The sequence below is a fragment of the Cinclus cinclus genome, chromosome 19 (assembly GCF_963662255.1).
Source record: "Cinclus cinclus chromosome 19, bCinCin1.1, whole genome shotgun sequence".
Taxonomy (NCBI): Eukaryota; Metazoa; Chordata; class Aves; order Passeriformes; family Cinclidae; genus Cinclus; species Cinclus cinclus.
In genome coordinates, this window is record NC_085064.1 from 1,926,392 (window position 1) to 1,941,409 (window position 15,018).

Below are 15,018 nucleotides of genomic sequence, written 5' to 3' on the forward strand. Positions count from 1 at the left end.
GGATAGGGACGCAGGGGATAGAACCGGCGGGGACGGGGACAGGGACGCAGGTGATAGAACCGGCGGGGATGGGGACGGAGGCAGGGGAGCCGGCCGGGCTGGAACCGGCCGGACTGGGGACGGCGGGGACGGGGACAGATGGGACAGAACCGGCGGGGACTTGGACAGAGGGGATAGAGCCGGTCGGGCTGGGGACGGAAGGGATAGAACCGGCGGGGATGGGGACGGCGGAGATAGAACCGACAGAGATGGAGCCGGCCGGGCTGGAACCGGAGGAGATAGAGCCGGCCCGCGAGGCGGAGGAGCCTCCGGGGTGCCCGGCCCTGCCCGCTGAGGCCCCTCAGGACAGCCCGCCAGCCGCGGCTCCCCCGGGGGAAGGGGCGCTGCCCAGCGCGCCCAGCCGGGAGCAGGAGCGGAGCCGGCGCGGAGCCGGCGCGCAGGGCTCGGCCGGGCGGGCGGCCCGGGGCAGGGCCCGGCGGGCCTCGGGCCGCCGCAGCGGGGGCGAGAACGCTCGGCGGCCCGGGGTCACGGTGGACAGCTCCAAGGCCAAGACCTCCCTGGAGGCCCTGAAAATCAGCCTGCGGCAACTCCGCTGGAAGGAGGTGAGCGCTCGCCGGCGAGACCCTGCGGGGCCGCGTCCCCATCCCTGCTCCGGCCTAGCGCCGGTCCTGCCCAGACTCCTCTCCCGTGCCTCGGGTCTGCCGCCGGCAAAGCCTTCCTCCATTCTCCTCCTCCTCCTCCTCCCGTGCCTCTCTGAGGGCTGCTGCAGCCGGGGGTCTCCCGGCTGTGCCCCCCCGACCCTGGGGCTATTTCTAACCAGATGCCGGAGCTGATTTGATTCATGACCACGACTGCCACGGCCAGTTATGCAAGGCAGAACAGGGGTAATCGGGTATTGCGCTTCCGAGGTTAAACTGATCGGGGAAAGGGCAAGAAAGAAACCTGCTCCCGCGGGGAAGCGTTTGACGTGTTGTGTGGATTTGCATTTCTTCCCTCAGGGCTCGGGTACACGGACCTGGCTCGGGACGGAGGGAAGGTCTGGCCCTTGTCTCCAAGGCGTGCCACAGAGCACGGTGTATGAGCACGGTAGTATTAAACCAGCTGATAACGCGCACATAACGGGCTTTAGCCTGCTAATTTACCTTATGTAGAGCAGCTATAGCTATTTTTTTCTCCTGCTGCTCGAGTCATGTGTTTTTTCATTGCTTTGTGAGGATTTCAGTGAGTGCCAGTATGTGCCGAGCTGGAATCAGGGCAATAGGGGAGCTGGCGCGGAACTGATGCTTTGCAATTCATTATTTAAATCCTGGAGAGATTTCTTAGATAGATCTTACTATCGATGGTAAATTGTTCTCCAGTTGTAAGTAAGGATTTTCTTTCCCTAACGGCTTTATAAATGGCTGCATGGAAGTTGAGATGGCTTCTAGGAGCTTTGTGAGGAACTTGTGTAAGAAAAAGGGTATTCCATTTGTACAAGGGAAGTTGGAGGGAAAAGGAGGCATAAAACCTGAAGCTGAGCTGTTTCTGAACGTGCAGGGCTAGGACAGAGTTGTGTGATCTCTGACCTGCAGCTACTCCACTTTACAAAACTGCCTGTGGGATTCCCACTTACAAGATGATATTTTTGTGCACCTGATGCTGCTTAAACAAAATCTGTACAGACTTGGGGTACACATTTTATTCTGTGCTGTTCCTAACCTCAGAGTTAAATACTGCAAATTTATTTTCTGGAGGACCGAGTGGCAGTAAACGTTGTCCATGTTTATTCATAATGTCCTGAATGCCTAATCCCACAAGGATATGTCAGGAAGAGTAGTGCTTTCTCCTTCTCTGACTTCATAAAATTTTATTTCAAGATTTCTGTTATTTAAACCCAGTGGCAGGATTTCAAAACCTCCTTGCAGCAATGCCCTAGTTCTCAACCCTTGCTTGTACAGCAAAATAGTAACAACATACCAGAGCCTTGAAATTCAAACGTGCTACATTTACCTCTCTTAGCCCTCAGTGCACCTGTGGGGTATCTGTCCGCAGCCTTGCTCCGTGTTTTATGCAGTGACATGCAGAGCAGGGGCACTTCACACTTAATTTCTTTGTTTTTACTGTTAAGTTTTATGTTCTGAGGGCGGGAACCATTCCAGAGAGGGTTTCTAGATCACTGATATCAGTTAGACTCGCAGATTGTGCTGGGAATGAGCCACACTTAGTGGTTAATTTTGTCTTTATAGTTTCCTGAGACTTCACTGTTTTGCATTTGTCTTGCACTTGATAGTCTTTCCTACTAATTGACTTGTTTCACAAGCTCTTGTTCCTCTCATGAATCTCTGTGCTGCATTAATCAGCTTTTTCCTTCCTGCTTTGCATCCCCCAACAGCAATTGCTGCTGCCTTTACTTCATCTCTCTTTGTTCCTTGTCTTCCTCAATATCCTCTCTCCTCTATCTCTTTCTTGGGTCAATATTTTTTATTTAGTTTGTTGCTTCCTCCTCTGGCCACTTTGTCTCCTAATAAAAAAGAAGCCTAATATGGAATTTTGTGATGCTTGACTGCACCATCTGGGTAGCTGATAACTCATTCCCTGTAAACAGGTCATCATCGTGTACTGCTGAATGTCTTCAGCTTACAAATAGATTTGATAAGATCTGGTCAAGATCTGAAGAGAAAAAAATAGCAAAATTGAGAAGGTAAACCCAATTTAAGGAAATAAAGGAAAACTTTATTCAAGCTACATTTAATTCAGAAAGCTCTCCCTTTCAGACTTTTAGAGAAATGGCAATAAAATATTTGTTCAGACCACTGTCAGGGCTGGCCAGAGCCTTGGAGCTGGTTGCACTGTTACAGCAGGACCAGCAGAGGGAACACGGGTGTTGCTTCCAGGATCCATGAAAATAATGCCAAAAAGATCCTGGAAGTAGTAATGAAATGCATGTGTTTTAAATTCTGATGTGTCAGGGACTGCTATTCTACTGTTATCCCTTGTATAATACTTTTGATCCTTTTCCTTCTCTACTTCTTTTACATTTTCCTATTCTTGCTTTTGTTTCATTTCTGCTGTTTGCTGCTGGATGTATTGGCTGGAATATTTTGTTGGGAGGAGACAGTGTAAAATGCTTTTTGAAGTAGGCACCTTTTGAGCCATAACTTCTTCTGTCTAATGTATAAAATTCTTACAGTGTCACATATCCATTTTTTATTATTTTATTATTAATTAGTGAACTGATGTAGATAATGTAATTTATATAAGATGCACAAAAAAGGGAAGACTACTCTAAACATTGGCAATATTGGTGAAATATTCTGTGTCACTGATATACGGGGAAGAGGTGAAGGAGTGCAAGACAGCAAACTGACCGCTGAGATTCTGTTAGCAGAAGCAAAAGACAGAATTTTTTTTTTTTTCAGTTGTGGGAATTTTGAGTAAATGAAACAATCAGGTTTGATAGGTCGGTGTGGGTGGACCTTTTGAGAAGCACTGCAGAGTTCCCATGCGTGTGCCAGTTCTGGCTGGACCATCTGATCCAGCGTGTCAGATTCTTTAAATGAACATGATATGCCAAATGAAATAATGGGCACAAATTGAGCTTGCATCCCGAGTTTATTCATCACTTAATAAATTATTTCTTCAGCAAGCTTTCAATTACCAGGAAAATGGAAGAAGCAGATGTCCCAGGCATCAAATATCCCAGCGTCGAGCGTTTCATTTGTCTCGCTGTTCCGGAGCTGCACAGAGGCACAGGGAGAGTTTCAGGTTTTGTGCTGGGAAAAGCTGAGTGAAAGACGAGTCATTTAACTTGTCATTAAACGTGATGGAACAGACTGATGTGACCTGTGAGACAATTTAAATTATTGGCTTCTAATCCAAAGGTAGAAATGACCTGTCAGACAGATTTGACTGTGATGGATTATTAATCGTGTCAAAGCTGTGGAAACAACTCTATTCTCTTTGTGGCTTTTTTTTTTTTTTTTTTTGACAAACATAGCCCAAATCTGACTAAAAAAGATTCAAAATATTTTAAAAAAGGATGGCTCCAGCCACCTTTCTTTTTTTAACCACTGCCCCACACCAGAAGCTGGGAATGTGGTGCAAAGGCCTCTCCCACCACTGTAAGATTAATTTATATCTGCCTGGCACTGCCAGAGGTGCCAGATAATTGAACTTGTTGGCTCTTCCCCAAACACCACTCTTATGTAAAGTGTAATGCAGAGGTTACAGAATCCTGCCCAGCTCATTCAGGAGGTGAGTTTGATAAGCCCAGATAATCTTGATTTCTCAGGAGCAGGGCCCTTACTCTGCTGTCCCAAATTTCTGACTGGGGGTGCAGTGCTTCCATCTTCCTGTCCAGAGCTGCTCACTCCTCATCTGTTGTGAAATGATTTCCGTGCAGTGTTTGTAGAGAGCTTTGATATCCTCTGTAGATGAAAGGTGTTATATAAATGCAAATTTTGTTCCTTTAATTTCAATTTCATTTAATAAATAAATAAATAGTTCAGGTTTTAGTGGGAAGGGGACTCTGAGACCGAATGCTGCATATATATATATATATATATGTGCTGGATATACCTGTGGAGAGAGGTTAAGGCCACTGATTGTCTTTCAGAGCCCAACAGAATTAATTTTCACTTCTACAAAAACAGATTTTGCAGGCTGAATAATAATGAAGTAAGTGCAGAATCCACTGGCTCTTGTTAAATTGGGTTTCTCATCACTGTGAGTAAGGAAACAGAAAGGATGCATTGCTCAATTAGCATTTAAAATTAATTTTTCGAGGCTATTTACTGAGGAAACTGAATTTTTAATTAGAGTAGCAAATAAAGTAATGCACTCAAAAGGTTTATGCAATTCTTTTTTTTCTGTCATGCTCAAAGAAAAATGATCCACTGTGTAAAGAAACGTTTTAAAATAAGAAAAATTACATTTTGGGTGAAGAGCAAGAAGTTTCTGCAAAATACTGTGGTTCTTTCAGTAAGTAAATGGCACTGGATGATGAGGGTGGTAGATATTTAATGGAGATATGTCCTAAAATGCTAAATATAGCAGATTTATTTGAAAAAGATGTAGCCTAGTAATAGAAGCTATTCCTGTGACTGTATTCCATATGGTACTTAAATGGCATCTTCATGGAGCTGCAGATAAAATGGGGTTTTTTGGATTGATAAATGGGGCCGTGTCAAAGAGAATAAGCGTGAAAAAGAAGAGCACCTTCTTTACACAAAACTCATTGGGTTTTTTAGAAACCACTTTGCTACTATTAGAAACTTGCTCTCAGTAATTGGCAGTGCTGCTTCAGAGCTTTTCAGGCTGCTTAAAAAAAGGTGATCTTTATGATAATAGAAAACAAGCTACAGTTTTCCAATTTACAGTGAAGTCTTGCGTGAATGGGGAGAGGACCTGGAATACTTAATATTGTTGAAATAATCGCCTTAGTTCTTGATAGTGGGAATATATATGCTCAACAAATTATTAATTGAATTGCAAGCTTTTATTTTAATTGCAGGCTATTAGTACCAGAAAGGAATTAATACTGTAGAAATTAATACTTATAACTGGATATATAAAAATGAATAATACAGTTATTGCACTTAAATATCTTGCTCTGAGTGCCCACTTTGCATTTATAACTTGAAGCTCGGGGGTTCTCAGTGCAGCCCATGCCTCAGTCATTTGGGTTTGGTTTCTAAAAACCTCTCTTGGTTTGCTCACTTTCAAGTCTTTGAGCTGATCCAAATATTCTCATCTAGAGCTTGTTTTCTTTTGACAGTCACGAGGCTGTTCTTGGGTGGTTTATGGTCAAGATGAGTGTTTAAAAACGACAGGAGTGAGTAGGTGTTCCCAGACTGCTCAAAACTTGTCCGCTCTGTTTTGCAGTTTCCGTTCGGCCGCCGCTTGCCGTGTGACATCTATTGGCACGGGGTGTCATTTCATGATAACAACATCTTCTCAGGGCAAGTCAACAAGTTTCCAGGTACTTCACTTCTCTTTCTACTTTGAACAAATGCTTTAAAAACAGGGATATTTGACCTAGTTCTGTGTTTTACTGGTTTTTAATGTGAATTACCTGCCTGATCAGCTGATAATATTTTTTGGTGTATTACTGGGTTTGGTGAGGGGGTGAGGATATCACAGTGGGTGTCTTGAACAATTTTTTGGATTGAAATTTGTATTGGAGAGAAAGTGGTTTTGTTGGGAAGAGTACTTCATACGCATGAAGTTAGGAAAAAGAAGAGTGTTAGGCTACAACTTAAGTGAAGTATGCAATTACTGTCTGTTGTCTGGCTCTGAAGACAGTGCTGTATCTTTGGATTTGGTTTTGATTCAAAGTGGAAAGAATCTGTTTTGTTTCGTACTCTGGCTTATCTCAGGGAGAAGCAAGAAGCAGAATTCCTTAAATGGATTTTTTAATATTGAAGAGTTCATGTCAGTCCTCGTCTTATGATGACTCTTCTATTTTTTTAAGCTCCTTTTTTTCTCGTTTAATCCCTGTTGAGATCTCTCTAAATAAGAGCTAAGAGCTTAGGTATTGACTTATCTAAGCCCTTTACTTCAGATTTATGGCTGCTGTTAGTGTGCTGTGAGCATAAGAACCTCAGATATCGAACTCCAGGCTTTATTTACCCTGACTTTCTCCTGCCTGAGGGAAGTTCCCACTCAGGTGTAGGATGCTGTTGTTTTCTGATGGTTTAAATTGCTGTTAGATGAATGTTACCTGTCTGTATTTTGGCTTCTACCTGGTGAACAAGTGGCTGCACAGGAATCAAATCAGAGGCCTTCAGAACTAGACCTGATTTCCAGGAATGTCGTGCTAATTTGATCCAGGGTTTTACCAGAAACTTTTCCATAAAAATAGCTTTTTAGTCATGTTCCCAAAGGACATAAGACTTCAGCAAATGTTTGCTTGGCTGTTGACAAAATAACCTGTTCTTTGTGATGCAGACACTTAAAACTGCAAGGTAAACATGAAGTGATTGATTACATTTAAGTTACATTTGTACCTATTCCTGGAATGATAGATTAGAAAAATAATTTTGGATTAGAGCAAAGGCAGCGCTTAATATTTGACTTTGTTCTCCTCCCAGGCATGATGGAGACCGTTCGGAAAATTACCCTGAGTCGGGCCATGAGAATAATGCAAGATCTGTTTCCTCTGGAATACAACTTCTACCCTAGATCCTGGATTCTGCCAGAAGAACTGCCTCTCTTTGTGGCTGAGGTACATCACGTTTGCTCTCGGAATACTGTAACTTGTTGGATATTGTATTCTATACCTACCAGATTATTTAAAATCACACCTTGGGACTGCAGATGACATTTTTTCCAGTTTGCCTGGCACCAGTCATGGTCTGGATGTCTGTTTGTTAGCTTTGTTATGTTCTGGAGTAAATTTCAAGGCAAATCTATTTCTCTGCTGTGCCAGGAGAGGTGTCTGAAAATTGAACCAGCTAGAAGCATCAGCCCTTTCCCTGCATGTTCTGCTGGCCTGAGGAGCTTCCAGTACAGTGTGGGGAGTATGGTGCTTCACCAGGTTCATTGTCACTGAAATTCTTTTCGTCCACTTGGCCAGTTGCACCCAAACCCTTCTGAAGAGCATTTTGTTCCCTGCATTGTTAAACACACTCACATCATCTCATGTCAAACTGTTTAGTTTAAATATTCAGAATGCAATTTCAGCTTTTATTTTTTTTTAAGAGCGATGCTATATGTGTTGATGTTTGGTTCTGTTACTACAAATACTTTAAAATATTATATGTATTTGTTTAGCCATGTCTGGCTCTCATCCTAGAGTATGCTCTCCTTGGAAACATGAGCGAAGAAAGGTGTGGGCTTTAATAGACTCTTGTACTGGGTGCAACTTTTTAGTTAATTACCATATCCATAATCCAATTGATTTCATTAATATATTTTAATAGCTACTCTTCGAGTGGGCTGGGTAACTGCCACGGCAGTGCTGTAAGAGCAGCTGCCACAGGAGTTCAGCGAGGACAGGTAGATGGGTGGCCGTGCCTGGAGTTCGCAGTGGCGGTGGGGATGGTGCTGGAGCTCAGGCAGCGCCGAGCTGCAGGTGCCGCGCTCAGCGCCGGGAGCTGGCACCAGGTGGCACTGCGAGTTCACACTGCTCTGCTGGCGCTGCCTGCGCTGCAAACGCTGCCGCCTGTGTTCCAAGAGGAACAGATGTCCACTAACACACTCCTAGGAGTTTCCTTTGCATATGTTCTTCCATCTGTGTTGGAGAAAAGCATAGTTCTTGTTATCAAACATTATATTTTATGTTGTAAGAGTTTATGTTCTACTTAACGCAAGTTCGGAGTGTAACCCCTCCAGAACAGGAAAAAATACAACCCGAAACATTCCAAACCCCCTGTGAGCCATAAAAGGTTCAGAGCACTTTTCACTTGCAGTTTGGTGAGTTCTCAGCAGGAGTTCTCCAGTCTTTTCTGTTGTTTATTTGTTCATATGTGGTTTTGTTTGCTTTGCAACCCTAATGCTGCCAAAACCGTCAGCTCTCAGAGTCTGCCTTTCAGCTTGTTCACAACAGACAAGTGGGAAGAGCTTTGGTGGTGCCTGCATGTCAGACATGTCCCTGGAGGAGCTGGAACACTCTGGAATGTGTTAATTATCAAAAGGCACATTGTGTCAGTGCAGGTGTAGGTTAGACACAAGAAGATGGTTTGGTGCTGTTTGCAGTGCAGGATTTTGTTGCAAAAGGCTGGATGAGAAATGGACACCTGTGAGATTTTGCCTGTAATATAAATGATTATTGAAAGAAGAAACTACCTGAGAATTTAAATCTTGCTGCCTCCATCTGATGCACTACAACATTTCAGAACAATTACTCTCTGAAATATCCTTATTGTGCCTCACTTCTGTAGTCATGATGATGAACTTCTTTATACGTGTCTATCAATAATGAAATCACATGCTGTCAGATTTCCCCTATACCTACATTCAGGTAGAAAACACTACAGGCAATCTAATATTAATCTTCTGTGCTTTGAAAGCCAGTAATTGAGAAAACTGCACTGGAGTTGTGGTGGATGAGCTTCATACTGGAAATGCCAACAAAAAGGTCTTTCCCATAGTGTCATTTATATTGAAATGAGATGGTGAATAGATGTTTTCGTCAAGGGCATAAAAGTTCATTTTACTAAGTAAAAAACATATATTCAGCTATTTTCAATATTCACCAATTTATTTTCTAAAACATTTTGTACTAATATGTCACTGTAACAAAAGGTGAATTACAGATAAGCAAATCTCTCAGGTGCTGCAGTTGTTGCTCCTTCACTAGCTGGGAAGAATCTGTTGGAATGTGTGTGCTAAGGACTTATTTCTAACATGAAATTCCAATTTCTGAAGAGTAACTAGCTTGGGATTCAAACCAGGACTGTGATTGTTCTCATGCTTCCTTCTTTGTGTTGTCTGTGAGGATGATGAATAGGCCAGTATGATTAATTTTTAATAAGAATCTAATTTGGATGGTCTTAATTTCCAGCGCAGCATATTTTTGGTGGTTTAATTGGGTTTTCAGCTTTTGGATAACCTCTTAGGCATAGGCATGAGTATTCCAGTCTTTGTGCTGTCAGATCTTACAGACCATTATATGCAATTTTTTCCACAATACTATATTCATTCAGCCTGTGTTTCCTCATGAAAGCCAAACCTGCAGATTTTCACCGAACTCTTCTTCTGCTGTCAACTGTAAATGGTTAACATGTTTTTAAAAAATAATTTCCTACCGTCAAGCAAAGGACACAGAAATACCTCATTTCATATAAACTCATTTTCCTACATGACTGAATTTTCTAAGTCTGGACAAGCCCCCTCATAATGAGAATTTGAAAGAGTGTGGTTGAGGGGATTGTGGAGAATTTGAAGACGACTGTTGGGAATTTCCTTGAAGATCCATCTGTTTTCTTCAAGACAGTAAATCTGCTGAAAAACAGACTGAGACTGACTCTGGATTACTATTCCCCCTTTCCCCACCAGTCTATCTTTATCTGCCATGTGTAGGTTTTGGTGGACTAGAAAGCCTGAATAATATCCAGGCCTTTTAGTCCATTAAATAAATGGAATTGAAAATGACGGAGAAAATTATTTGCTTTGTATTTTAAGGGAAGAGAGATCTCAGAGGGCAATGATTGTTTGAGTGCAATATTTTGTAAGGCATGTTCTTTTGCATCTTCAGCAGTAGTCCCTGGAAAGCATCATCTCTTTTGGAAAGGTGTTGCTGGAGCAGAGCAGATGTAGCCTGAGGGGTGAACAGCAGATGTGGGGCTGGAGGGCAGATTCTTCCACCTGGTCTCACAGAGGTTCTTCACTATTTCCTGCCCTAGGAGGGCACGATTGGCACTTTGTGTGTTCAACAGGAGTCACAGCAGGGTGTGTTTGGTGATGGAGGGTTCAGATTAACCAGGTGTCTCTCTGTGTTGTTGCCTTTAACAACAGTGAACCAGAGAACTCCTCTGCTCTGCAGGGTAATGTCACATCAGGGGAAGATTATTCTATAGTGGTAAAAAGACTAGGACATAAATCCTGCTTTCCTTCTTTGCTCATCTAGGCCTGCTCATCTTCTTGGACCTATTTATCCACATGCCATTTATGTAAGCCTGACCTCCACTGAGGTGTTTTATCCCTCACAGTGACCTATTTTGAAGAAGGATCTTTCACTGAGTCAGTGTGACACCTGTCCGTGAGAAAAATCCTAGTCTGGATAATGGATCTTGAATTTCTGCTGCAGCTGCCAGGAGCACTTTTAGCAGTGAGACTCTGAGTAAAATAAATAACTGAGCAGGGTGGAGCCAGAAGTCCTTGAGGCCTTGGGAATGTCAGTGCTGGTAGAGCTGGGCCCCTCCTGGGGGTCAGCAGCCTGATGTTACAGCACAGGTTGCTGCTCCCATAATCATCTGACCATACTCAGCCTTTTTCTGTGGGCTGATTTTTTTTCCTCTTTCATTCTCCAGGGCTGATGGTGGCAACTGATTTTTTCTTTCTTTGTTAACTTTTGTCCTCAGGCTTCTAAAAGTCAATCTCCAGTTGTTGCTGGTGAGCCACAGGGTAAAACCAGATCTCTGACTGGGCTCAGCACGTGCCTGGCTGCAGGGAGAGGGAGAGCAGCTGCAGGGCTGGGGCCCTAAAATGTGGGAGTGCAAGAAAGGGGCACTCAGTGCTAGGACATCCCTCTGTCTTGGAAGGAGGAGGTTTTGAGTGCTTTATTGTCCTGAGTCCCATGAGTGGCCGATAAACCTGCTAGCCTGCATCCTGCATTTCTTCAGCTGCTTTGTTTGTTAAGGCTCCCCTTTCTTTCTCAATTTCATTTCTGATTGAGGCATCCCCATGTCTGCAGTTCTGACTTTTGCTGTACAAGTAATAAATAAACTAGAATTTATTTAGGTAGTGGGAAATGCTCATGTAACACAAAAGCTCTGATATTCAGCAGATGTGTCAGTGACACAATTGTACTTGTACATGGTTCAGCATTGCCCAGTTCTATTAACACTGGGTATCTGATGGTGAAATATTTTCAGTGGTGGAAAAAGGTATTGTTAGTGACAAATCTTTGCTTCAGTTTTCCTTCTTCTGGTAGCATTGGCATTCATACCTCAATAAATAAGGCACCTTTCCTTAAGTTAATGTTTGTCTTTGTCAGTAGTTGTTCAAAATGCAGCATGAAAGTTTAACTTTGCAGTTTCATATACATTAGTGACTACTAAAATGGATCTCCTGAGATATACCCCATTTCCTTCTGTAAATTGGAACAGAACCTGAAAAAGAAGTTCCTGAAATGATTTATACAATGACTTGTTCAATAAAATGACCTTTTAGCTGTACTAGTAACTCCCTACCCATGCTTTTTTGTTCCTCCTTGTGCTTGTCAGCACTGTTCATCTTCTGCCTTTTCTGCATGGTGTTGACTACTCTGGTGATGTGATCATGCTATTTTTATTTCTTTTTGTTTACTGGCTTTCACAGTACCAGCTCTTCTTCCCTTCCCCAGTTAGTGCCTCTCACTGTAATGCTTTTCCTTCTAGGTTCGTACGATGAAAGACAACAATCCATCCTGGAAGCCCACGTTTATTGTGAAGCCTGATGGAGGCTGCCAGGGGGATGGAATCTACCTCATCAAAGACCCAAGTGACATCAGGCTGACAGGGAGCATCCAGAGCCGGCCAGCTGTGGTCCAGGAGTACATCTGCAAACCACTGCTCGTGGACAAACTGAAATTTGATATTCGTCTCTATGTCCTGCTGAAATCCTTAGAACCCTTAGAGATTTATATAGCCAAAGATGGACTTTCTAGGTTTTGTACAGAGCCCTATCAAGAGCCCACTCTCAAAAATTTGCACCAGGTTTTTATGCACTTAACCAACTATTCACTAAATATCCATAGTGGGAATTTTATCCATTCTGACAGTGTAAACACTGGCAGCAAGAGGACTTTTTCAAGCATTCTGTGCAGACTGTCTTCCAGAGGAGCTGATGTCAAAAAGCTCTGGTCAGATATAATTTCATTGGTGATTAAAACTATTATTGCACTGACACCAGAACTGAAAGTTTACTATCAGTCTGACATACCAGCAGGAAAGCCTGGGCCTACTTGCTTCCAGGTAAGTTGGAATTTCTACCAGGAATGCAGTTACTTTTATGCATAGATTAATTTTTCTGGGTGTTTAATGGCTTTTCTAAAAGGTTTCTCTAGTAGTGGTGCTGCTCACTGGTGGGAGCTCAGAGCTCCTCACCCAACTCAGACCTCAGTCTCTTGACCTGTGTTACTGCCAGTCCTGAGCAGATACAGAGGATTTTCAATGGGTGTAGTTTGTTAGGGACAGTATTCATTCCAGATTCCATCTTCCACATGTTAGAAGTGAAGCTTCGCAGGTTCCTAACACAGTTTTGATCCTGGCAATTTTAAGATCCCTTGTCACGGGTGCCAAGGTTCCACGTTGGCAGATGCAATGTTTAGGGATGGGGGTGGTGTGAAAGGAGCCATTAGTATGGGGACAAGTGGCTTCTGGAGTTACTCAGCACTGTGTAGAGTTTCTCAGTTATTTCTTTGCTGCTCCTCAAATGTTTCTTCCTCTTCAGTGTTGCCATATGGACAAACACTGAATTCTCTACTCTGAGTAGAACTGAAGTAACATATTGCTTGTTATGCACAGATTTTAGGGTTTGACATTCTCCTGATGAAAAACTTGAAGCCCATGTTACTGGAAGTAAATGCAAACCCCAGCATGAGAATAGAACATGAACAAGAGGTAAGAGTTTTCAATGTGATATTGGAATGAAATTGCTTAGGTTGGGTTTTCTGGGCTTTTTTCCTTGTTTGAAAGATGAAAGCTGTCTGCTCATATGAAACCTCCAAGGTTATCTACAATTTTCTGCTTTGAAATCATTGCTAATCTTATACATAGGAAATATAACTTATTGGAATTGTAAAAGCTCTCCATCATCTCTGTCGTAAATACATTTATTCATCATCTCCTGCAGTCGTTAATTGTGTTTAGGGGATTGTTAATAATCTTTTTCACATTTATATACATAATATATATTCTGACATTGGCAACAATCTTTTTTTAATATTTCAGTTTACTAGAGAAATTTGTTGTAACATCATACTGAAAATGTGAAGGTATTTGTGCATCCTTTGAAGTATTTTGTAATCCATCATCGTGTATTTAAAATATAGATGAAGTGCATGAGGTTTGAGCAGATGTGGAATAAATCACCCTTAATTCTGTAGTGAATAACTGTATCCTTCTATGATGTAAAGCTTTCTCCTGGAGTATTTGAAAATGTCCCAAGCCCTGTTGATGAAGAAGTGAAAGTTGCTGTCATCAGAGACACTCTGAGGCTGGTGGACCCTCAGAAAAAGAAGAGGAAAGATGCTCAGTAAGTGTGTTGATTTCCCTCGGTTTTGCATCAGTGCCTTGCAATAAATAGAAAAGTGAATTTATTTTTTTCCTGAGAAGGTCCACAAGCTGATAGTAAATCAGGATATGCCACTTTCCCTGGAATATCTTACTCTTAACAGGTGCAAACAGTTTAGTAACTCAGATTTATTTATTTGTGCTTCTACTTGAGGCCTCTTTTTTTTTTTTATTCAAAGCAGTAATGAAACATAAATTTGTGTATTAATTTGCTTGAAAGTCACAAATTACTCCGAATGAATTGCCCCACTGGAGCTGAAAAGTATGAATATTGTATTTAAAATTTGCTTCCTTAATCTGTGATAATAAACAGAGTTAAATCTATGATCTAGAAATGAGAAGAGCTGCCTGCAGCAGCTTGCACAGGAATGCCTGTGGTGGGATCAGGCTGAGAGAATTCATATCTTCTTTTTTGATGAAACACTTCATTTTAAGTAGTTCCTTGAAGACATGAAAGGGTGATTTTTTTCTTTTTTATTTTTTCCCTAGAAATTCTTGCTCATCGGTCTGCCTCCGTGCTAAAGTATCCATTTTGCTCTTCCCTTGGCACTTAGTGGTAACCTGAAATGCTGTTCACATTCTGTAACGATTTCAAGTGCAAATTTGCTGTCCTTTTGTATACAAGAGGCCCATGAACAAGACATGACTGATAATGGTAACAGGTTCTATAGTATTGCAATATTATTATGTGATCAAACTCTTCCTTCAAAGGCAGTGCCACACAGAGAGGTTGCTGTGGTCAGTGTACAGAACGTTTTGCAAAGCAATTTATACTCTGTGCTGCCTGTACTTAACCTCTACCCTTAAGGATTACTTCAGTGCATGGAGCTGAAAAAGATAATTTTTTAACCTGTAATTATGTAACTAGTCACGGGGGTTTTTTTCTGCTTAAGTTATGTCAGGCATTCATTAACTTCATATTAGATATGGAAAAAAGGCAAATGATAATTACAAATAAATTGCTAGAGGACGCCAGTGTGTGGGGAAGGCTCATTCAGCTGAGGATTCTTCTCTGATACATTTTGAGTGCTAAATAATTTCTAACAGGATTACTTGGTGATGAGACAAACCACTGGCTCTTCTGAGCAAGAATTCATCAGTG

General features: G+C 42.1%; 1 protein-coding gene across 5 annotated transcripts in view; it reads left to right on the forward strand.

Moving 5' to 3' along the window:
- The first annotated feature begins 248 nt into the window (after window positions 1-248).
- TTLL11 (tubulin tyrosine ligase like 11) overlaps window positions 249-15,018 on the forward strand; it is a 33,283-nt gene continuing 18,513 nt past the window's right edge. For 3 of the 5 annotated variants that reach the window (XM_062505533.1, XM_062505537.1, XM_062505535.1), the window contains exons 1-8: window positions 517-602; window positions 999-1,086; window positions 4,863-4,959; window positions 5,863-5,959; window positions 7,071-7,204; window positions 12,021-12,596; window positions 13,149-13,244; window positions 13,760-13,878. In XM_062505533.1, coding sequence (XP_062361517.1) covers window positions 4,867-4,959; window positions 5,863-5,959; window positions 7,071-7,204; window positions 12,021-12,596; window positions 13,149-13,244; window positions 13,760-13,878 — 1,115 coding nt within the window. In that variant the 5' untranslated portion in view covers window positions 517-602; window positions 999-1,086; window positions 4,863-4,866. Of the gene's footprint in view, window positions 603-896; window positions 1,087-4,862; window positions 4,960-5,862; window positions 5,960-7,070; window positions 7,205-12,020; window positions 12,597-13,148; window positions 13,245-13,759; window positions 13,879-15,018 lie in introns of those variants that run through there. The other 2 variants (XM_062505532.1, XM_062505534.1) reach the window with 2 other exon arrangements.